At 40.5% G+C, this 24459-nt stretch overlaps 1 protein-coding gene across 1 annotated transcript in view; it reads left to right on the top strand.

The window, feature by feature from the left end:
• LOC138981642 (secretin receptor-like) overlaps positions 1–24459 on the top strand; it is a 120685-nt gene that overhangs the window by 89402 nt on the left and 6824 nt on the right. The window contains exons 4-10 of the mRNA XM_070354635.1: positions 2022–2116; positions 6714–6879; positions 8536–8692; positions 10900–10960; positions 13434–13503; positions 14432–14520; positions 23558–23702. Coding sequence (XP_070210736.1) covers positions 2022–2116; positions 6714–6879; positions 8536–8692; positions 10900–10960; positions 13434–13503; positions 14432–14520; positions 23558–23702 — 783 coding nt within the window. The remainder of the gene's footprint in view (positions 1–2021; positions 2117–6713; positions 6880–8535; positions 8693–10899; positions 10961–13433; positions 13504–14431; positions 14521–23557; positions 23703–24459) is intronic.

Here is a 24459-nt window from a genome sequence, read left to right as displayed (position 1 = left end):
TTGAAGTGCAAGTGTCGATTTTTCCAGGCGTTAAAGCCTGAACAAATATGTTGGGGGTTTACATGATGATAGACAAGTCAAATGCTATTTGGAAAAAGAAATTGAAAAGCTTATTCCCACAAAAAAATATTAAAAAATTATTTTAAAAATATAAATTAAATCAAAACAAGCACACAGAACATCACGGGAGGGGAGACCTTTTTTTCAAAATAAAAGGAGGGGGTATAACAATAAAGTTGGTGAGGGAGGGGATGGGACATTCATTGGACACAATTTGAAACGTATCGACGGTGGCTGAGGGTTTCGTGTCCCTTATCAGGAAATGATGTCGCTATGTGTTGAATGGAGCGGCGATTGCTTTCGATCCAACGTAAAAACACTCACTGTTTTTGTGGTCACTCCGGGTCTACTATGTTTTTCCTATCTCTTTATGAACTTACAAGTGAGCATATGTCAATTGGGAAAACATGTCACTTCTGTCTGGAAGGGGAGGAATTGAATGTCTTGGTGAACCTTACCTCCCCCTCCAAGCATTGGAAATGCCCGCTCTGTCTCTGCCTCTCTCTGTCTCTCTGTCTCTCTCTCTGTCTCTCTCTGTCTCTCTCTCTGTCTCTCTGTCTCTCTCCCCCTCTCTCTGTCTCTCTCTCTCTCCCTCTCTCTCTCTCTCTCTCTCTCTCTCTCTCTCTCTAAAATGCGTTCATAACGGAATTCAAGAACAGACTAGTCACATTATACAAGCAAGAGTGGATAGAAACAGTAAAAAAAGTAAAGAACGATTCCTTTTCTATAGCACTTTCAAGTCAGCCTTATCTATGTCTTCATACTTAAATGACCTGAAGCACGTCAAAGCAAGAAACTGCCTGATTAGGTTAAGACTTGGTGTCTCGCCACTCAAAGTACATCGATTACGACACACTCGGTCGTCAACTGCTGAAGATTACTTGTGTCCATTCTGCGCAAACGAGACCGAAGATGAAATTCACTTTGTTTTGAAATGTCCAAAATATGCTGGTATTCGCGAGTACTACATACCTGCAAAATATTACAACCGCCCATCAAGCTTTAAACTGGCGCTACTTCTAGCGACACCAAACAGATCAATATTACTTAGACTTGCAACCTTCATCATGAACGCGTTTAAAATACGCAGTGAGTGGGGACAGTGAATATGAGATATTGCACGATCTTGTTTTATGTGTATGCTATTTTTGCTGCTTTCTGTCGATTGCTTAAAAAACAGTAATAAAGTTTTGTCTTTTTTGAAAACGTTAATGTGATGCTATGTATCAGAGATGCAACGATTATGCATATAACTGCTTGCAGATTTGCGTGTGAAAGGGCATGTGAAGGTGATAGATGGAGTGATGAATAGATGGATGACGGATGAATGGTTGGACAGTCAGACGGTTGATTAGATGGATGGAGGACAGAGGGACACGAGATGGATAGAAGGATGGATGGCTGGCTGGCTGGATGGATGGATGGATGGATGGACAGAGAGACATGAGTGAAGTGCGACAGAGACTGGATTTTGTGCTGATGCTTACTGTCCTTTTCCAAACGTTTTGCTGTTGTAAATGCCTGTTTCCACAGTCGTCATGTCGACTGTCATTACGATGAGGATGATTTATTTTAGTATGATTAATATTACAATGATTATTTTTCATGAAGCATGAATGATGAAAATGTGTACACCCCGAATTGAAATGGGCCCAAGGCCCAATCAATAAACCATCCAGACTCCAGACTCCAGACTCTCTCTCTCTCTCTCTCTCTCTCTCTCTCTCTCTCTCTCTCTCTCTCTCTCTCTCTCTCTCTCTCTCTCTCTCTCTCTCTCTGTCTGTCTCTCTCTCTCTCTCTCTCTCTCTCTCACATACGCACACACACACACACACACACACACACACACACACAAACTCTCTATCTCTCGTGCACACACACACACACACACACACACACTCTCTCGTGCACACTCACACACACATCCATACAAACACTTAATACTGTTGTATTATTTTCAGGAGCAAGCAGACAAGCTGACACTGCTATACACCGTGGGATACAGTGTGTCACTGGCTACCCTGGTCATTGCCATGTTCATCATGCTCTACTGCAGGTGAGTATGTCATTACTACAATCGAACCTCTCGACAAGGACACCCCAAGGGGCCCACCAAAAGTGGTTGTTATAGCCAGGTGGTTGTTATAGCCAGGTGGTTGTTATAGCCAGGTGGTTGTTATAGCCAGGTGGATGTTATAGCCAGGTGGTTGTTATCTTGTATCTTGTATCGTGTATCTTGTTATAGCCAGGTGGTTGTAATAGCCAGGTGGTTGTTATAGCCAGGTGGTTGTTATAGCCAGGTGGTTGTTCAATGGAAAGGGGAATGTATTATTGTTAAACTTGTCAAGGATCCTAGCGGATGGTCGTCGAGTTATGGGCAGGTTCTCGTATCGAGATGTGATGTTCAGGGCGGGTTCCACTGTATCAAAAAAGTGCATGCATACTCACACAAGGAGATACACAGACTGCACTGTGCCTACTACCGAGTGTTTCCCAACACGTACAGCATTAAGAATTATTGCAGCAATCGCTCCTTGCGGAGATGAATTAGAATCACCGACAACAATTTAAACGAGTTACTTTGAAAGTGTTCATTTGCTGTTCAGCCTCTGCTTGATTTTATCGGCTGCAGTGTAAGGGCAAAGAACACAGTTCACATCAGCACATCCGTCGACATGTAGCAGGCATCAGAACAATTCCAAACGGAACCAACTGCTTCAAAGTCGTTGAAGAATGGACACATATTCTTGTGATTTCTTTTTGAAGACAGAGTCTGAAGCCGTGTGAGAGCAGCGACGTTGCTCATCAACTTGTTTTCTGTGTGTTCAGTTGTTTTTGTTTAAGACCGCATGTTCTTGGATGTTCTTGGATGAATGTTACAGTGTATTCTTCATAGCCGCATACGGTTTGACTGTTTCTTACCTTTGGGAACGTCTACAGTGCAAGAGAAATACAATGTACACCAACCTGCTCTTGCCGTTCATCACGAGGCAAAGACAGATGTTTGTGGTCAGGATTTGAGATAATAGTATTCAGTGTCACGATTGCCCTTTGAAGTGGGCTGCATTGTAAATGCATTACGATTGCACGTGAACTTATTTTTGGTGTTCATGTTCATTACGACAGTCCCACTTTCTTTGTGTGCGCCTTCATGTAGAAGCTGGTGCTCATACAATACTCACCAATCTCACAAGAACACAAGCGATAACGCGCAAAATATTGTTATTATTGACCGTCATTCAGTGTGCGTTACGATATTGCGTTGCATAATTGCGTTGCGTAATTGCGACATTGCGTTACTATATTGCAACATTGCGTTACTATATTGCGATATTGCGGTAAAAAACCTAGACAGAAAAATAAAAATAAAATAACAAATCATAAGACATTATGCAAATATATCAAATTCATAAACAAACACAAGAAGCAAAAGGCAAACTAACACAATGAAGTTAAAATACAAAAACACTTGCAGACTTATTATTCAACACTATTAGAGGGTTGCGTTCGTTACCATTAAACAATACACTATACACTAAGAATTCTCATAAAACTTAGCACAAATAAACGTTTCCAATCCAAGTTGGTTACCTTACAAAACATACGATGTTGACTCAAAAGGCCAAGACTACAAGGACAAACTGTCATACAAAATGTCGCTCAAGGACAACGTTCCTTCGTGAAGAAAGTTACAAAAAAGGTATTTTCTCAACCAATTTCTCCCATAGCGTCACAATGAATAACCTCGCTTACAAACGATCATCACCGAATGCATGTGCCTTTGCCTTTCAACCTTAGCAACGTAGGGCTAGGAAAAAGTCAGTGAAAACAACTCACTCGAAACTTCATCGTGTACCGGGAAAGGCGCATGCATTCGGTCAGTTTTGACCTCCCCTTCAAACTTCAAGAATAAGTACTTTAAGACCTTTTGAAACGAAATATATGTATATGTGCACACTATTTGTTGGAAAAATGATTTTTAACAAAATTAAAAAAAACATTTAAAAAAATTACTGTAAAAAAACCAAAATTTAAATTAAAAAAGTTTCGACGCTTCCCTTCAAACTTTAAGAATAAGTACACTAGGACCTTTTAAAACGAAATGTACGCATTTATGTATGCATCTATGCATCCCCACAAGTTGGGGGGGGGGGGGGCAGTCATTCTGGGCTAGCTGATTTTGACCGGGAGGTCATTCAAGTTGGGCTAGCCCAGAATGACTGCACCCCCCCCCCCCCAAAAAAAAAAATTGTGGGGATGCATAAATGCATACATATATGCGTACATTTCGTTTTAAAAGGTCCTAGTGTATTTATTCTTGAAGTTTAAAAGGAAGCGTCGACACTTTTTTTTTCGATTTTTTTTCGATTTAAAAAAAAATCATGTTTTCAAAAAATAGTGTGCAGATATACATATATTTCGTTTTAAAAGGTTCTAAAGTACTTAATCTTGAAATTTGAAGGTGAGGTTAAAACTGACTGGCCCAGTCAGTTTTGACCGGGGGGTTCATTCTGGGCTAGCTGATTTTGACCGGGAGGTCATTCTGGGCGGGGATGCATAGATGCATACATGTATGCGTACATTTTGTTTTAAAAGGTCCTAGTGTATTTATTCTTGAAGTTTGAAGGGAAGCGTCGAAGAAAAAAAAATGTGGACCAAAAGTTAGTTTTTTTGTGTGTTTTTGTTTGTTTGTTTGTTGTAATATCATATTTTAACAAATATTGTCCACATTTACATTCATTTCGGTTTAAAAAGTCTTAAAGTACTTATTCTTGAGTTTGAAGGGGGGGTCAAAACTGACTGGCCTAGTCAGGTTTGACCGGGGGGTCATTCTGGGCTAGCTGATTATGACCCCCTCCCCCCCCCCCTCAAACCTTAGATATACGTAGTTATATACATATATGCATAAATATTGTTTCTAATGGTCTTAATGTACGCATTCTTGAAGTTTGAAGGGGGATCAAAATTGACTAGGGGGGGAGGGCAGGGATGTAGCTCAGTTGGTAGCGCGCTGGATTTGTATCCAGTTGGCCGCTGTCAGCGTGAGTTCGTCCCCACGTTCGGCGAGAGATTTATTTCTCAGAGTCAACTTTGTGTGCAGACTCTCCTCGGTGTCCGAACACCCCCGTGTGTACACGCAAGCACAAGACCAAGTGCGCACGAAAAAGATCCTGTAATCCATGTCAGAATTCGGTGGGTTATAGAAACACGAAAATACCCAGCATGCTTCCTCCGAAAACGGCGTATGGCTGCCTAAATGGCGGGGTAAAAAACGGTCATACACGTAAAATTCCACTCGTGCAAAAAACACGAGTGTACGTGGGAGTTTCAGCCCACGAACGCAGAAGAAGACTAGGGGGGGGGGTCAAAACTGACTAGCCCAGAATGACCTCCCGGTCAAAATAGGCTAGCCTAGAACACGCGAATCACGCGCATACCTGAAGTTTACAACACGCTCACAAAACAGGGCGCCACGAAAAGGCACGGTTTTCTCCCTCTAAACAGTCGAGGGGCTTGATCAAAACGTTATTTACAAAAGCAGGTGAATACATGCCAGATCGGCGTGCACATTCTTTATGAAAGAACCATGTGTGTAAAAGCCATCTGCCAATGTATTGTCATGGCAATTGTTCAGACAGCTGCATCATGAGAGCATCACTTGCTTACTTACTTACTGACCCCGTAACTCGCAGGGATCTTAGGGGCGCTGCACTAGCTGTCTCCACCTTCTTCTTCTTCTTCCGTAGAGGACTGTGTTCTTGCGAACGTCTCAGAGTCATGTTACCGAGAGTGGCCAGCTCCGGCAAACAGGGAGCAGGGCCGGACTAGGCGAAGAGGAGGGGGGGGGTTGCCAGTGGTGGCCCAGGGGGATGTCCCCCCTGGCGGCAGGGGTGGATCAGTTCATTTTATGACTGTTTTTTTTCAAAAGTATAGTGTGAAGATATGGGTGTGAAGGCGCGAAGCGCCGAGTCGACGGCGCAAAGCGCCTAGCTTGCTAGGGGGGTCCGGGGGCATGCCCCCCCGGAAAATTTTGAAAAAAAGGATGCAAAATGGTGCAATCTGGTGCATTCTCAGGATGATCATTACCAGTTTCAGGCAGCAGATTTTGTCACTGATTAATACCCCAAAAATTGAAACTCAATGTAAAATAAAGAAATGCATACCTCATTCAATATTTTTTTTTTTGGCTGGGGGGGGGTCCGGAAACCCTAGAACCCACCCCCACCGCCCCCTCGTTGTGGGGGTCAGGGGGCGAAGCCCCCTGAAGCTGACGGGTAGGTCATATTCTGAGATAGGAAAATGGTCGCTCCTTGCATGAAACGGCATAAAATAAGCAATAATAAAAAAAAAATTAAATAAGTAAGGTACATGTTTAGGCTAGGGGGGGGGGGTTGCGCAACCCCATAACCCCCCCGGTAGTCCGGCCCTGGGGAGATTAAAAAGGTGGGGAGGTTAAAACTATGTACATGTCTGTCGGTTGTGAGCGATCTTCTGGTTTGTCGCAAAGTTTTGTCCAGTCTGCGATGTTGTCCGTCCATCTTTTCTTGTCTTCCATGAGTCTCCTCTTCCCGCGTACTAAGAGCAGCACAGTGCACACCATCGTCTGCTGTGTAACCTTCATACTGCAAACTCCACCTGTTTTGTGTTGGCAGACGACTGCAGTGTAAGAGCAACACGATGCACATCAACCTGTTCCTGGCGTTCATCATGAGGGCGTCCCTGTCCTTCCTCAAGGACCGCCTCTTTGTGGGTCACCTGGGGCTGGCAAAGGACATCACTCACGTCAACGGCAGGATGGAGTTCATCGAAGAAGGCCTGGTTAGTATTTTCCAGTCATGTGTCTGGGCCGGTATGCAAGAGTCGAGGTAAGAGACTAAGCCCGGGATAAACTGTACGTTTATCATCCCGCTTTCTAAACTCGACTCATGCATATTGCCCCAGGACACAGAGCCCCCCCCCCCCCCCCCCTCTTCATGGAAATTAGTTGAATTATTGTCACTGGATGCAATCCACAGATTATATTTGAAGTTCTGAATTTTACATTTGATGTTCTTTCACCATTTGAGACTGTGGGTAGTCAACTATATTAATTAGATGCATGTGTTCTGCGCGAACTTAGAATCCGGTTTCATTCTAGAATGGACCGGGTCCAGGTTGGAATTCTAACCCTGCGCAAGTACAGGGGTGCCATTCTAGAATGGAACCCTTGTTGCTGGTCCATTCTAGAATCGGTCGTGCGCAAGGTTGGAATTTGGGTCCAAGTTGGAATAGTCATTTCAGTTAGACTATCACACAGCCAAAGCCACAAATGTGGATTTTCTGTTTGTTTTTGTTTTTTGTGTGTTTGGTTGGGGTTTTTTTCGGGTTTTTTACACTTTACTCAAAGACATCGTGAATTGGGATTGTGATGTTCTGAAAGTGATTACGATTTTGAGAGACACTGACTCAGCACTGATCGCTACGAACGGAAATTTCCGGACTGACAGTGTTTTGCCGATCTCGCTTGTAACTTTTAATCTTATTCATATACATGAAGTTGGTCTTCTGAATTGTGAAGATATAATGTCAACTTTTTTTTAAACCTGTGACAACAGCTCTATAACTCACTCTGTCCTTCTGTTGGTCTGTCTGTCAGTTAGTCGGTCTGACCGTCTGTCTGTCTGTCTGTCAAAAAAATTGTCAAAAAACCGGACATTTCCGAGAGGGAGACAGCGCTGACATTGCAAGCGGCCGCAACCGGCTCTCATCACAAAAACAACTGCCCTGCAAACAATACCGCCCTGGTAGTCCCCCTTGCTATGGTCTGCCTTTGTTTATTGCGTACTCAGGAGTATCAACTTTCTTGACATGACATGACATCGCAAGATCGCCAAAGGATTTTTTTCAGGGGTAGACAAATCAGCCCCATTTTATCAAAGGGAAGGTGCAGGTGGAGATAATTCAAGGGAAGACAACTCTGTCTTACCTACAAACATTACGGCCCCCTTTATTCAAGGGTTTCATTCTAGAATGGCACCCCTGTACTTGCGCAGGGTTAGAATTCCAACCTGGACCCGGTCCATTCTAGAATGAAACCGGATTCTAAGTTCGCGCAGAACACATCGAAACGGTGATGACCTTCACCTTGACGTAACAGTGTATTTGTCATGTACCTTAATATTTGTAATGGTTATAACCTTCTGTTCACTCACTTACGTGTACATAAAAGGATGTGATATGCGGTAACTAATGCGGTCGTGTTGTAAGACGTGCGTGTGTGTATCAGTATCCCGCCACATACGTTTTTAGTGACATATCTACCGCTTCCTGTGTCCTGTATGGACAGAAGACATGTTGAAAAACAACGAACATCCACATAAATTGAAAAAACACAAGTGTGCCATACTAAAGAACTCCTCCCACCGAAAATATAAAATCCCCAGAATAATCTCTTTTGGTAAAAGGCCGACTGTACCCTTGCTGTGTTGCTTGCAGCACTGGGAGTGTCGGCTCATCACAGTGCTGTTCATGTTCGCCATCAGCGCCACACAGACGTGGATCTTAATGGAGGGTCTCTACCTCTACATGCTCATCCACCGCACCATCATCACTGAGCGCTACGGTGTCAGGCCCTACATGCTCATAGGGTGGAGTGAGTAGAGAGGAGCCTTAATATACTACCAGCAGCCTTAGTGTACTTGTTAACCATGGTTTAATGGATCAAATAGCACACGTCTCTACCTCTACGTGGTAATCCACCGCACCATCCTCACTGAGCGCTACGGAGTCAGGCATAACATGCTCATAGGGTGGAGTGAGTACAGACAGTTGTAGCGTCTCTCTCTCTCTCTCTCTCTCTCTCTCTCTCTCTCTCTCTCTCTCTCTCTCTCTCTCTCTCTCTCTCTCTCTCTCTCTCTCTCTCTCTCTCTCTCTCTCTCTCTCTCTCTCTCTCTCTCTCTCTCTCTCTCTCTCTCTCTCTCTCTCTCTCTCTCTCTCTCTCTCTTTTTCTCTCTGTCTGTTAGTTCGTTCGTCACTTCGTCTGTCAGTCTGTCTGACTGTCTGTCTGTCTGTCTGTCTGTCTGTCTGTCCGAGTGTCTGTACTGTCTATCCTCTCTCTCTAGTTTTCTGTGTGTGTAACAAACGGCATACAAGAGGCAGAATAATAAGGCCTTAACTAAATAAAACCTTTAAAAAATCAGGCCTAAAAATGTTTCTGTTTTTAGATATAAGGCCCTTTTTTCTTGAAAATAAAAGGCTTTATTTCAGAAAATTAGGACTTATAATTTCTGAAAGCCTTATTATTTGGGATGTTTGTCTCTGTGTGCCAAGGATAGATATACCGATGGTCGTTTCATGAACACAGCGTGTCTTACAATACCATTGCCACCGCGCTCTTTTTGCAGTTCTACTTTGAAGCAAACATGTTATTCAGATCAGCCGGCGTATGTCCTCAGTCTTTCTCCGTGGTTTCAAAGTTTACAGGGTTGTAAACATTATGCATGGTGAAAATCAGAAGGAAATTGACTTTCTACGGTGATGCTCTATGAAAAAACCGCAGTGATAAAAATTTTAGTTTGCTAAAAGATAAAAATAAAGAATAAGAAAGGTAAAATGAATAAATAAAGATAGATATAGGTTTGACCATCTTCTCCATGATGATACAGTCTGTGCGGACAATGTTCTCATACATAGTTAACACTTATGATCATAATTCTTAATTTTTCTTCGACGGGCATTCATATCAACAGCAAACATATATTATGTATAAAAAATACGGATGGCAATGCTATATTATGATAAGACATTTGTTAGCATTATCGCTCTTGATGGTTTTTGTAACATCACGATATATTAATCCTGACAGCAAAACAATGCTCATCACATGAAGTGGATTTCTGACAAGGGGAAAAGACGATACAATATTACAACGAGATCAGCAAAAGAATGCGAACTCGAAAACAACAAACAAAAAAATAACCTCCGACCAGGAAGTAAATGACAATCACGTACGTGATGAATTGTGCGTAAAAATGATGTTCTATTCGTTACTCACAATACAAGAAAAATCGAATGGAATAAAATTAAGTGAATTTAAAAAAAATCATGATTTTAATTCATTTTCTGTTTGTAAAGGGCATCGATCCGACATTAATCTGTCACGAGCATAGTTTCCTGCCACAGAGCCATAAAAACGCACACATAAATTGCTCGCAGAATATTTTGTGATTTCTCTCGTGTTCAGTTCAATCCTTTGACAGCTCTTGCCAAGGAAATGTTTCACCTTCAAAAGAGCTTTTTGTTAAATATTTGTTGTTCGAAATATATTTGGGTGTTGTGTACAGCTTTTCTAATGTGCATGTAGTTTATGAGGTCGCTTAAATGCGTACGATGTTTGTGTTTGTGTGGGAATGGCTGTGCAAAACGCATGTGTGTGTCTGAGAGGTTACAAGAAGAATGTTCTTTGTTTGATTTTTATTGTGGACAGTTTTGTTTCTTCTTTTTTTTCCATTATCTATCTTATTTCGTGGCATTACTTTCTTTCTGTCTTTCTTTCTTTCTTTCTTTCGTTCCTTCTTTGTTTCCGTTGTTATTGTTTCTTTCTTTGTCTATACCTTTGCGCAATCAATGCGGGATGCTTGAAACGGGACATGTCACAGTGTTCAGTCAAAGCCTTTAACTTAGTATAATTGATAATTTACCACAATGAAATAAACACTAATTGTGGTCGCTTATAGTGAGAATTCCAAAGAGTATTATTTGTATGTTACCACTGGCGTTTATTTTAAACTATCAATGCTAATACTTGATAATTTAATGCATTTGTTTAGGACTACATCTATCTTTCTGTTCTTTTTTCAGCCATTCCTTGGGTGATTGTTATACCATGGATCATCGTCAAGTATTTATTTGAGAATACATTGTGAGTAAACTTTTTGGGATTCACTGGAGTAATAAGTTTGACTGTTTGGATCTTCATGACGTAGAAAGAAAAAGACACAAATTTAAAGTGAAAAACAATCTAGATCTGCAGTCATTTGATTAGCATCAAATATTTCATACATGTGAACAGCTCAGATCATGGGTCATTTTAACACCTTCACATTTAAATGCTTATTTTATAGCCATCCATTGAATTGAGAAGAAAACAAAGCATACTAAACTGCTAAGCATGAATCAAACAATAAGAAAATAAAAAGAAACAACAGCATCGTTTTGTATGTGTGGGTAGTAAACACGTTTTATTTACAAAACACGGCGGAAAATGGCGACAAATTTGTTGCACAGCGACTGGTCACTTTCTTCAACCAAGGCCAGTACTTTCATACATGACAAAGGAAAGCAAATGTGGCCTGAATAATAAAGTTATAGTGTTCCTTTGCGTGTCTGAGTGATAAACTGTTTTAACCAACTATCTTCTGAAACGTAATTGCACTCAGCAGATTTTGTCTTCAGCTCATAACTTTCGTGTCACACGGTCTTTGCGACAAACAGATAGATCGCATTCTCGCAGAAAATCATTGACAACACAGACCAGTCATTTTTAGCATTGCATTTGGGAAGGGCTACTATTATAGTGTGTTTTAAGAAAGAAAAACATTACAGTATCGGCAAAACACGACCAAATAAGTTTTCGTGTCACAGCGTTATGGGCGTGAGATTGTGTTCTCACACTGTAGCAAAATCATTGACAACACAGACAAGTCAGTTTTAGCATAGACATTGGGAAAGGCTACTATTATAGTGTGTTTTAGGAAAGAAAAACATTATAGTATCAGCAGAACACGACCAAATCATTTGCGTTTTGGGCGTTATGGGCGTTTTTTCACACTGCAGATCATATTTCAAAAACTACGGAGTGGATCTTTATGAAATTTGATATGGATATTTTTGACTGGATTTTCTCATAGAAGGTTTTCCCGTTTATTGATAGGACAGTTTGATGACGTCATATTTTACCGTTTGCCAAAAGGTCGAGGCAGCACTTTCACAGTTACAGTTTTTCATCAATTTGATCGAATTTCTTATCACACAATCTCAGATCTAGGCCGGATTATGGGATTGCATTTCAGTTTGGTCACTTAAAGTTTTGTTATTGAAATGTTTGTTCGAAATATGTCATTTTTTCAAATTTTTAAAAACTAATATTTGAAACAAAAAAATTATATTGGTGTATTCCCTATTGCGTCCTGTATCTAAAACTATATAGTTTTGTTGTTTTGTATTGATAATTATGCTTAAAAATGAAGAAAACCGATAAATAACCACTATCTTTATTTATGAAAAAAGACACTTAAAAACAACTTCTATCTATTCCTTACCATTTTCTGATTCCAAATATATATAGTTTCATGGTGTTTGACGTTGAAAATAGGCTAAAACTTAACAAACTCGGATCGTTGAATGAAAATTATACTTCCAAGCTCCGTGCAGCTGACAACATGATAAAAACACGTCATTTCAAGTGTGGAACACGCTCATGACGTCATACTGAAAGGTGATGAATTATGGCTTCACCTTGCGATGTTTCATTTCAAACATGGTAACATTTTTAAAGGGGTTTCTTTCTCAGATTTCTGTTTGCCCTCTGTCTGTCTCTCTATGTCTCCGTCTGTCTGACTGATTCAATTAAATGTGTAATTACTTAGTTTCGCAAAAGTCAAACTAAGTAGGATATACCTAATTGATTCAGGTCTCTAAATTCTTATTGTAAAATTGTGAGTTTTATTCAAAAAAAATTTAATTGGTGTTTTAAACTCAATAATGGGGCATGCTGTGATGAATGGAAGAATGTGTGCTTACGAGCAGAAAAAGCCCATCAAAGTCAAGAATCGTGTTTTTCTTTTTCTATTTTCACCTTGTAGCCTCATACAGACACTAAGCAACAGTGTAGTTCCACTTCCAGTGCAATATCTTGTACTTTAATTTTGACCATCTGTGTAACACTTTATTGACCCATGATCTGAGCTGTTCATACATGCTTCATCATTTTGCTTACGCTTAGGTTCTACATGTATACGTTGTTTGCAATAATTAGTTTGTTTTCGAATGGCAGTGACTGGGCCTTCCAGAATGAATGTTATAATGTAAATAGATAGAGTGAACACATCCAATTCCACACTATCCCCCCCCCCCCCCCGCCCGCACATACTCGCCCTCCCCTACCTCCCCCCCCCCCCCCCCCCCACTCCCCCAGTATGCCTAACTTTGTTGTTTGGTGGATTCTACCGTTGCCAGAGTTGGTTTTCTTGTTGACATGGCCATGGGTTACCGTTTTAAACTGTTTAACTCCTCTGCTATTATTTTCTCGTTTCCCTATCACCCACATTCGATATTAACACAATCCCTCTCGAATGAGAATTTGTTTTTAAAACGATGGAACTTCCTGATTGCAGCTGCTGGAATATGCAAGAAAACGAAGGTTACTTCTGGATGTTAAAGGGACCCTGGATTGCCACTGTGTTGGTAAGATGTGGTTTAAACAATGTTTCACTTATTTTAAACATATATTCATGAAATTTACATTTATCAGTGTGAAAACAACATCACGCCGACGGCTTATATTGGTGCCTTCGAAACGAAATGCCAGTTGGAGATAGATACCGGAGGCAAATGGCGATAAGGTGACCCTCATTATAATAGGAAATGAATTCCACAGCAAGCTTCCTGAATATACCAGACAGGCTTTAAATAGGCTTAGATCAATTCTTAGAATGCGTATAGTTTTAGTTAATTGGTTTGACGAAAATGGTTTATGGAGGAACGTTTTAAGAGGACAGATGGGACAGACATGTGTACCATTTCAGGCATCAGAACTCCTTCATTGTGAAAAGGTCATTCCTTTAAAGAGATAGAGAGAGAGAGAGAGAGAGAGAGAGAGAGAGAGAGAGAGAGCGGGGGTGGAGGGGGTGGGGTCGAGAGAGACACAGAGAGAGAGACACACACACACACACAGAGCGTGAGACAGAGAGTGAGACAGAGATAGAGAGTGAGACAGACAGAGAGAGGGGAGTGTTCTGTTTGTTTCATCATGTGTTGGTAAGATGTCATTTCTGTTTTACTGATGGGAGTGGACAAGAAATTTCTGTCATGTCATGCAAAGCTGTCCTATGAACGTTCGCCATCTTACACTGCTTTCATTATGCTTCATAGTTCCAGAAAGCCAGAAAGCCATATTCATGTTATGTGCTTGAATATATATGGTTTCCTTCCTTGTTTGTATTGTTTATTTGTTTTGTTTTGTTTTGTTTTGTGCGTTTGTGTTTTTGTTTTGTTTGCTTTTTATCTTAATTTTGCTATTAACTGAAGTTTTCGACATTTCTTGCCTCCTATTTGGCAATGATTTGAAATCGTAATGTAATCATTCGTGTTTGTTTGGGTTTTTTGTCTCCAGATAAACTTCTTCTTCTTCCTTGACATCTTCCGTGTTCTGTTTATGCGAGTTCGCAGTAATCATCGACATGTCGGGAGCTCAAAATACAGGTCAGTCTGCGTACACTGTGTCAGTCATTAGCTTACAGGCTTGACTGTACGACTGCTTTCATTTCTGCGCCGGCTGTTGGCTGACTGATTGACAACTTGAATTGTATGACTGAATCATCCCGGTACGCGATAACAAGGACCTTGAATTGCTGGGAGATGATTACACCAGTGTCGGAAAGCAGACACCACTTCGTGGTCGGGAAAGTTCACGAATCGTTTTCGCGAGGTCAAGGAAGACGAAGATGCTTGTAAAGCTTTACACCGACACGAGCTGGACTTGATTGGACTGGCCGTGTCTCTCTGTCGTTGTCTGTCGCTGCTGCAATATCTCTGTTTCTGCATATTTGTCTCTTTCTATTTCTCTCTCACACTATCTTCTCTCTTTTTATATTTAGTCAAGTTTTGACTAAATATTTTAACATCGAGGGGGAATCGAAACGAGGGTATGGTGTATGTGCGTCTGTCTGTCTGTGTGTGTGTGTAGAGCGATTCAGACTAAACTACTGGACCGATCTTTATGAAATTTGACATGAGAGTTCCTGGGTATGAAATCCCCGAACGTTTTTTTCATTTTTTTGATAAATGTCTTTGATGACGTCATATCCGGCTTTTCGTGAAAGTTGAGGCGGCACTGTCACGCCCTCATTTTTCAACCAAATTGGTTGAAATTTTGGTCAAGTAATCTTCGACGAAGCCCGGGGTTCGGTATTGCATTTCAGCTTGGTGGCTTAAAAATTAATTAATGACTTTGGTCATTAAAAATCTGAAAATTGTAAAAAAAAATAAAAATTTATAAAACGATCCAAATTTACGTTTATCTTATTCTCCATCATTTGCTGATTCCAAAAACATATAAATATGTTATATTCGGATTAAAAACAAGCTCTGAAAATTAAATATATAAAAATTATTATCAAATTTTTTTTTTCGAAATCGTTTTAAAAACACTTTCATCTTATTCCTTGTCGGTTCCTGATTCCAAAAACATATAGATATGATATGTTTGGATTAAAAACACGCTCAGAAAGTTAAAACGAAGAGAGGTACAGAAAAGCGTGCTATATGCAGCATAGCGTAACCACTACCCCGCTCTTCTTGTCAATTTCACTGCCTATGCCGTGAGCGGTGGACCACGAGTATACGGTCTTGCTGCGTTGCATTGCGTTCAGTTTCATTCTGTGAGTTCGACAGCTACTTGACTAAATATTGTATTTTCGCCTTACGCGACTTGTTTTGTAATCTTCTCTATCTCCCTCTCTCTCTCTCTCTCTCTCTCTCTCTCTCTCTCTTCTCTCTCTCTCTCTCTCCCTCTCTCTCTCTCCCTCTCTCTCTCTCCTCTCTCTCTCTCTGTCTCTCTCTCTCTCATTCTCTCTCTCTCTCTCATTCTCTCTGTCTCTCTCTCAATCTCTCTCTCTCTCTCTCTCTCTCTCTCTCTCTCTCTCTTTCTCTTTCTCTCTCTTTCTCTCTCTTTCTCCAGCGGTGGTCAGTTCTTTGTGCAAATAGCAATCGACGCGGCAGACGTTTTATTTCTTATTGCATTGTCCCTGTGAAGATTGGACTCTCGTCTCAGGACAAACATTGCTGACCACTGGCATGCGGGTCACGTTTCATTCGACCTTGTGCAATCCTCGTTGAAAATTGTCGTTATGTGAACAGCGAAGTGCCAACTTTCCAGCCAGTACTGAGTTTAAGTGGCTCGCTGACTTTTGCCATACTTCTCCCCTTCAGGGATAAGAAAGCGAGCCGATGGTGAGCGCGCGCATAGTCGGTAGCCTCCGACCATTAAGCAACTTTGAAGACATAATAGATGGTCAAGGTTTCTCTGAAACAGTTTATAGCCACTTGCGAAATTAAAAGTGAAATGAATATATAATTGACGAAACTCAGTATGAACTAGCCTATGTTGCAGGTTTCGATAAAAAAAAATTTTAAAATATAAAAATTGTAGGATGAGTTAAACGTGTCTTTTTGTCTGGCGAATTTGTAACACGTTACAGCCGGGTTATAGACAATACAAAACATTTATTAATACTTTTATTTAGAACGGAACAAAAGTTGTTGTAGACTTATCTAACACATTTTGGCAAGAAGAAAAATAATGTTCATAGAGCTTCCGAAACGAGTTAAACGCGTCTTGTAGTCTCGCGAATTTGGAATCTGTTGTGCTATTCAGCACGTTTTGAATCAACAAAAATGATGAATTAAGCTTATCTTGCACACTTTAGCGATAAAACAAAAATAACAAAATGTGGTATCATTTGCGAAATACGATAAGCGCACCTCATAATTTGGCAAATTGAGACTCTGTTCTGTGTATGAGGTTTCGAGATAATACTTTATTTTAAGTTGTTTTTGGTTTATCTTTTTTAGTTTAGAGACTACTCGAAAATAGATTTTAAATGTGATATCTTTGGCAAACGTTTTAAACGCGCCTCACAGTCTGGCGAATTTGGAACATGTTCTGCCCTCCGGCACGTGTGGAGAGAGAACAAAAATCATCGAAGTTGGGACAACGGATTTAATAGGTTTTTTTATTGCTCGCCTGAGGTCAGCGATTCTACCTGGGTCGATTTCTGTTTTGCGTTTCATCAATCAGAATCTAAAAAAATGCCCATAGGCCCGAAAAGAATGGCTACTTGAAAGGGCCTTTCTTTTATTTCATTGTTGTTTAAAGTTTTCTTTCATCTGCAGTCTGTTAGGAAAGGACGGAGAGAGATTGAATTGATAGATTAAGATTGAGTAATGATAATTAAATAAAGACAAGATTTGTATCGTATTCTGGTCTTCTAATCTGTATTTGGCAACACAGTTTTCAAAGATGAACAGTGATATAATATTAAAACAAGAAAGATGAAAGAAGATCCATTGAAAGCCTAAGATTTTCTTCTTCTTCTTCTTCTTCTTCTTCTTCTTCTTCTTCTTCTTCTTCTTCTTCTTCTTCTTCTTCTTCTTCTTCTTCTTCTGCGTTCATGAGCTGAAACTCCCACGTGCACGAGTGGATTTTTACGTGTATGACCGTTTTTACCCCGCCATTTTCCCGCAGTGGGGCACTGCGGTTATGAAATTAAAGGCCCCTCCTGTTTTTGGAACCGCAGGAGCTTTCTAGTTTGCTGTTAGGTAGATTTTTGGTTCCTCTTTCCTGTCATGCTCTCTTTTTCTTCATGAATTCTTTTCTTTTTTCTGCCTTCTTGCTCATTCACCTGTATTTTTTCCAAAAATCTCTTCTCTTGCCGCTTGTCTCGCGATTCATGTATAGTTTAATCTGTTAGTGTTCTGATGTAAGTCCAGCAGTAGATAGGTTAAGCCTATTTTAACATACTGGAAACTGGTAATCTTCCAGTAGGTATTAATTTAGTTTTACTAAAGCCTGCTGGGACACAAGTAATGGGTTAGTGCATTTGTAAACAGGAATCGCTTGACAAGTGGCCCCCTTCATCCCCCCCTTCCTCGTCCTGATATGGCTCTGCGTAGTCGGCTGGACGTTAAGCAACAAATAAACAAACAAACAAACCCCGCCATTCAGGCAGCCATACGCCGCTTTCGGAGGAAGCATGCTGTTTATATTCGTGTTTCTATTACCCACCGAACTCTGACATGGATTACAGGATCTTGTCCGTGCGCACTTGGTCTTGTGCTTGCGTGTACGCACGAAGGGGGACAAGGCACTGGCAGGTCTGCACATAAGTTGACCTTGGAGATCGGAAAAATATCCACCCTTAACCCACCAGGCGGCAGCGGTCGGAATTCCAACCCACGATCTTTCGCTTGGGAGGCCGGCGTCTAACCACTAGGCCACTGCGCCCGTCTAAGATTGTAATCGTATGGCTGCTCTTAATTTTTTCTTTTCCAACACAAATGCAATCGATTAACGAAACAACTTGTACATTACAACGTACATTGATGAACAATGAAATAAGATAAACATAAAACCTACTGAGAGAGATTGATTGATAGATTAAGAATGGCATTGTATAATAAGTCATTTGTTACCAGCACTACCCGAACATGGAATTCTCTACCAGATAATATCAAATTAACAAAATCAATTGGCCAGTTTAAACAGTCTACGAGTATACGCTCTTGCTGTAAAAATGCAGTGAGTTCAGTTTCATTCTGTTAGTTCGACAGCTTGACTAAATGTAGTAATTTCGCCTTACGCGACTTGTTTTTTTGAGTCACTTGAGAAAAAGTGACTCTATGTAATCGGTCAGTGTTAGTCTGTCCGGCCGGCCGTCCGGCCGGCCGTCCGGCCGGCCGTCCGTAGACACCACCTTAACGTTGGACTTTTCTCGGAAACTATCAAAGCGATCGGGCTCATATTTTGTTTAGTCGTGACCTCCAATGACCTCTACACTTTAACGATGGTTTCGTTGACCTTTGACCTTTTTCAAGGTCACAGGTCAGCGTCAAAGGAAAAATTAGACATTTTATATCTTTGACAAAGTTCATCGGATGTGATTGAAACTTTGCAGGATTATTCTTTACATCAAAGTATTTACATCTGTAGCCTTTTGTTATGCGGATTTTTCTTTCTTAAGACTAAAATCCCATATTTTTACTACAATTACAATTCAGCTATCGGTTGAATTTGTTCAAGGAAATTTAGAACAGAAATCCACAGCATGAATTATAATTTCTTAACTGCTTCCCGGTCTTGCACAAAGTTGACTCAGGTTATACATTAATATCTTAGATTTAATTCTTCACTTCACAATAATTTAATTATGGTTATTGTTCGTTGATATGAAATCGATCATTTTCCGGAAACGTGGCTCATTCAGTCATTGCAATTCCAAGGACGACGATAAAAGTTCTTTAGAAATTTGGAGGTGATGAAACAAATATAATGAATACTTCCTTAATTAAATGACGACGATGGATCCATTCACATTAGACGATCACAGTCTGCAGAAAATTCTCGACCTTCGATGATGACCAATGTTTACAGGAACCATGACGACGATGAACTTGATGATGACGATGACGTGGATGACTCTTCTAGAACGCAGCTCTGTTGATGATGTCTTGCCTGATTCGTCTTCCCGTATACGAACCTGCGATCAAACGTAGAAGCTGTTAAATATCAGACATTCCCTAAATGACAACCCTATCAATATTCATCCTACTAATTCTACGACAAAACTAATTGAAGAAAGAACACATCTACACGCATTCTCTGCGACAAATGAATATGATGTCATCTGGTTCGTTCTTGATCGAAATCCACTAACAAACTAACAACTAGTTACCCTCCAAGACGGCGAAATGGCTGGTTTAATGGCTTCCTTCTCTGCAGCGTTAATACGTCTGGTTAATGGTGAGAAACTGGAGCTCTCCGCCTTGCCTGGTCTGTTGATCTTAACGCCTGTTCTTCTACTTCCGGCGTTTCTGTATCTACGTAGTTGCTTAGCGATGTACACACTTGGTTGTATTATAAACAATTCGTCGCTAAGAACCTTTACAATTGAAATAATTAGATCAGACACGACATTTCTTTTCCTTCGAAATCTACAATAAAAGAAAGAATTGTGGCTGAAAGAAATGACGTACATCTTTCTGACGTAGGTAGTCTTGGTAATCTCGGACCCGCGTGACGTGATTATCTAATAGTCTCGGCACTCGCGTGTTCTAATGAGCTAAAAGAATCAATCCTTTACACCTTTTACGAACGTTATCAGAAAAACAAGGGAGATAACTAGCCTTTTCTGTTCGGCAACACACAACTTAACGTTGGGCTTTTCTCGGAAACTATAAAAGTGACCGGGCTCAAATTTTATGTGAACGTGACTCATTGTGTTGTGAATAGCAATTTCTTCCTGTCCATCTGATGCCTCATATAATATTCAGAACTGCGAAAGTGACTCGATCGAGCGTTTGCTCTTCTTGTTCTTTTTTATATTTAGTCAAGTTTTGACTAAATATTTTAACATCGAGGGGGAATCGAAACGAGGGTCGTGGTGTATGTGCGTGTGTGCGTGTGTGTGTGTGTGCGTGTGTGTGTGTGTGTGTGTGTGTGTGTGTGTGTGTGTGTGTGTGTAGAGCGATTCAGACTAAACTACTGGACCGATCTTTATGAAATTTGACATGAGAGTTCCTGGGTATGAAATCCCCGAACGTTTTTTTCATTTTTTTCATAAATGTCTTTGATGACGTCATATCCGGCTTTTCGTGAAAGTTGAGGCGGCACTGTCACGCCCTCATTTTTCAACCAAATTGGTTGAAATTTTGGTCAAGTAATCTTCGACGAAGCCCGGACTTCGGTATTGCATTTCAGCTTGGTGGCTTAAAAATTAATTAATGACTTTGGTCATTAAAAATCTGAAAATTGTAAAAAAAAAATAAAAATTAATAAAACGATCCAAATTTACGTTCATCTTATTCTCCATCATTATCTGATTCCAAAAACATATAAATATGTTATATTTGGATTAAAAACAAGCTCTGAAAATTAAATATATAAAAATTATTATCAAAATTAAATATCTTATTCCTTGTCGGTTCCTGATTCCAAAAACATATAGATATGATATGTTTGGATTATAAACACGCTCAGAAAGTTAAAACAAAGAGAGGTACAGAAAAGCGTGCTATCCTTCTTAGCGCAACTACTACCCCGCTCTTCTTGTCAATTTCACTGCCTTTGGCATGAGCGGTGGACTGACGATGCTACGAGTATACGGTCTTGCTGAAAAATGGCATTGCGTTCAGTTTCATTCTGTGAGTTCGACAGCTACTTGACTAAATATTGTATTTTCGCCTTACGCGACTTTTTTTGTTTTTTTTCCTGCACAGAAAGCAAGCAGGTTGTTGATTTCTGGTTTAGTTATGACCATACGAACGGATGCATTTAGCACACCTATTAAAGCTCTTTGGTGAGAAGAAATCCCCAAACAGATTAGACCGCGAACGTTCCGGAATCAAGAATCAAAACACAAGAATATTAGTCATTGGAACTTTTGATTGTTGATAGAACAAGACATTCACAAGTACATCAACCCGATGGTCTTTATAGTGGAAAAAAACAGGCAATAAAATACTTAGATAAGTGTGCGTTAGATGTGATCAGTCTCTGGTTCAACTGTGACCATCTTACCAGCAGGTAGGCATCTTTAATGTGGACTCTTTTTTGCCATACTGCTTGTATCGTTTCACAGATATGGCAGGTAATGCTGCGTAGATATCTTTCTGCCGTTTCAGATTCTTAAAACAATGCATAGATTATTCATTTGGTAAGTTAAGAGCACCTGCCTGACCGTGTAGGCGATAATACCTACACAGACCTGTCGATATTCATTTATGATTTACCTTTAATAAGAGTATACTTCCATTTTGACATAACTTGAGTACACAGCTCTGCAGCCTGTCCGATTTTTGTGTAGAGTAATAATTCTTGTTGCAGAATTAATTGTGTTGACTGACACAAACAGTAATATGCGAAATTAATGTAGTAAAAAAGGCCCGTTCCACAGCGGAAACAGGCAGACTGGAAAATGTGGGCATGTGTTCGAGTGGAAGGATGCTATCGTCGTATGTAAAAGCCTGGGAAGCGTGTGGTGACGCAACCGGTCTGTAAATGATCACTCCTTCTTGTGAAAACAGTTCGGCTCAACATCTCAAATCTGACGGGGCTTTTACATGGAATAAGATCCTCCATTAGTGACTTGTACGAAATAAATTCATCAACACAAAAAACAAAAACTGTGCACAAAATGCGCCCAGGCTGTTCAATGTTGGTATCTGTCCAAGTGGAGGGATTGTCTTATCCCATGCAAAAAGCCTGGTCAAATCTGAGACGGCGAGCTGAACTACATGCTCATTCACCGCACCATCATCACTGAGCGCTACGGTGTCAGGCCCTACATGCTCATAGGGTGGAGTGAGTAGAAAGTAGCCTTAATATACTACCAGCAGCCTTAGTGTACTTGTTATAACCATGGTTTAATGGATCAAATAGCACACATCTCTACCTCTACGTGGTAATCCACCGCACCATCCTCACTTGGCACGAGAAGGGGAATGTGCCTTTAACATTGAAGGAAGTTAAGTTATTTTCAAATCCAGTTGCCTGAATATTTGCACCATTTTAACGTATGAGGCAGGTGATGCCAATCGCGAAGAAATGTTTCTCGTATTTCAGGGGGAGGGGGTGGGTTTCTGAGAGGTTTCGTATCAGGAGATCAAGTTAAAAAAACTGGGAAAGGACGAAACCTGAAATCAGATTACGTGGCTCGTATTTTGAGCTGGTGAGGTTCTGAACAGGTTATGTTGTTGGGATGTGGGAAGAAGCAGCTAGGGATTTATGGAGGAGGAAGGCGTGGGGGTGGGGGAGTAGGGAGGTTGTATTCACGAGTATTTTATAGACTGCAGTATATTATCCTGATTTACGACGCGTATGCGTAGGCTAGGGGTTTTGAGCTATCCATAATGTCTAGGAAGATTTACAGCGCAAGAGTGAAAATATAACATTGCTGCTTCTGATGGCCAGGTCAAATATAAGTCAAGGTGTTGATCTCAGGAAATTTACTAGAAAGGCAAAAACAACTTTAAAAACACTTTTCACGGTTTGCGTCTTGTTCGTATGCGTCTGTCTGTCTGTCTGTCTGTTTGTCTGTCTGTCTGTCTGTCTGTCTGTCTGTTTGTATGTCTGTATGTCTGTATGTCTGTATGTCTGTATGTCTGTCTGTCTGTTGTTGTCTGACTGCTGGAGATGGAAAGCAAATGTTGATTTTGCCTTGGTTCCAGACAACACGAGGAGTTGTTTTGTCATTATCTTTGTTTGTTATAGTACGCATTCGTCCATACTCGGCAGTTTGATGCCCCTTTTCTCTTTCTGCCTGCAAGGATTTGTGTGCGTTTGTGTCATATAAACGTATGGGTGTTCATACTAGTTTTTATGTTGTAATGGGTTTCCTAAAATAAAAAAAAATTTAAATTGTTTTTTTGAAAACAATCGCCAAATTCATCCTATAGTGTTGATTGTGCTTACAGGTTTCTTAAAAAATAAATTTATAAATGATTTTGTTTTCATTTCTTTCAGAAAATTTGCTAAGTTCATCCTGGTGTTGATCCCGCTGTTTGGCATCATGTACATCGTGCTGTTCGTCGCCTTCCCCTCCGAGGTGGATGACGGCGAGTTCAACGTGGTCTACCTCTACATAGAGATGGGCTACAACTCCTTCCAGGTAAACACACACACACAAACACACGCTAGGGTGCACACGCATGCACACACACACGCACATACACACACACACACACACACGCACACACACACACACACACACACACACACACACACACACACACACACACACAAACACGGGCTTCGAATCCAAGCCCTCACTCAGGCATGTACGTACGCACACACACACACACCCACACCCACATGCTCACTTACACACACACACACACACACACACACACACACACACACACACACACACACACACACACACACACACACACACACATACACACACACACCATAAACACAAAAGTATACTGTACTTTCTCAGCAGCGGACAGTGTATTGCGAGATGTGTGTCTTACACAGAGTCGGAAAGTGTAAAACGATCTCTTTATGTTAACAACAAACAAAGCAAAACACACCTAACTCTGCCTTACGTTTATTGTCTATATTAAGCGCGCTTACTTTCTTCTTTTTTGAGTACGCCAACCGCAGATTTTTTTTAATTTTTTTTATACATTGCACTCATTGCACAAACAAAATCCAACAACACATTATTTGATCCATATAAGAGTAAATTCATATTACTTGGACGCTCTGAAAATAACCTTTTGGGGTTTTCAGATTCTTGAATGCTTGCAAATCAAAAAGCAGCTTCTTTCGTAATAGCCCACTAATGCCTTTAATGGAAAATACCAATTCAAACGACATAATTTAGACGTAAAACGAGAGCATTTCGAAACCTTCAAAAA

This window comes from Littorina saxatilis, linkage group LG12, assembly GCF_037325665.1.
Source record: "Littorina saxatilis isolate snail1 linkage group LG12, US_GU_Lsax_2.0, whole genome shotgun sequence".
NCBI lineage: Eukaryota > Metazoa > Mollusca > Gastropoda > Littorinimorpha > Littorinidae > Littorina > Littorina saxatilis.
Note: the sequence above shows the minus strand (reverse complement) of the source record. Positions and strands in the feature narration are given on the sequence as shown.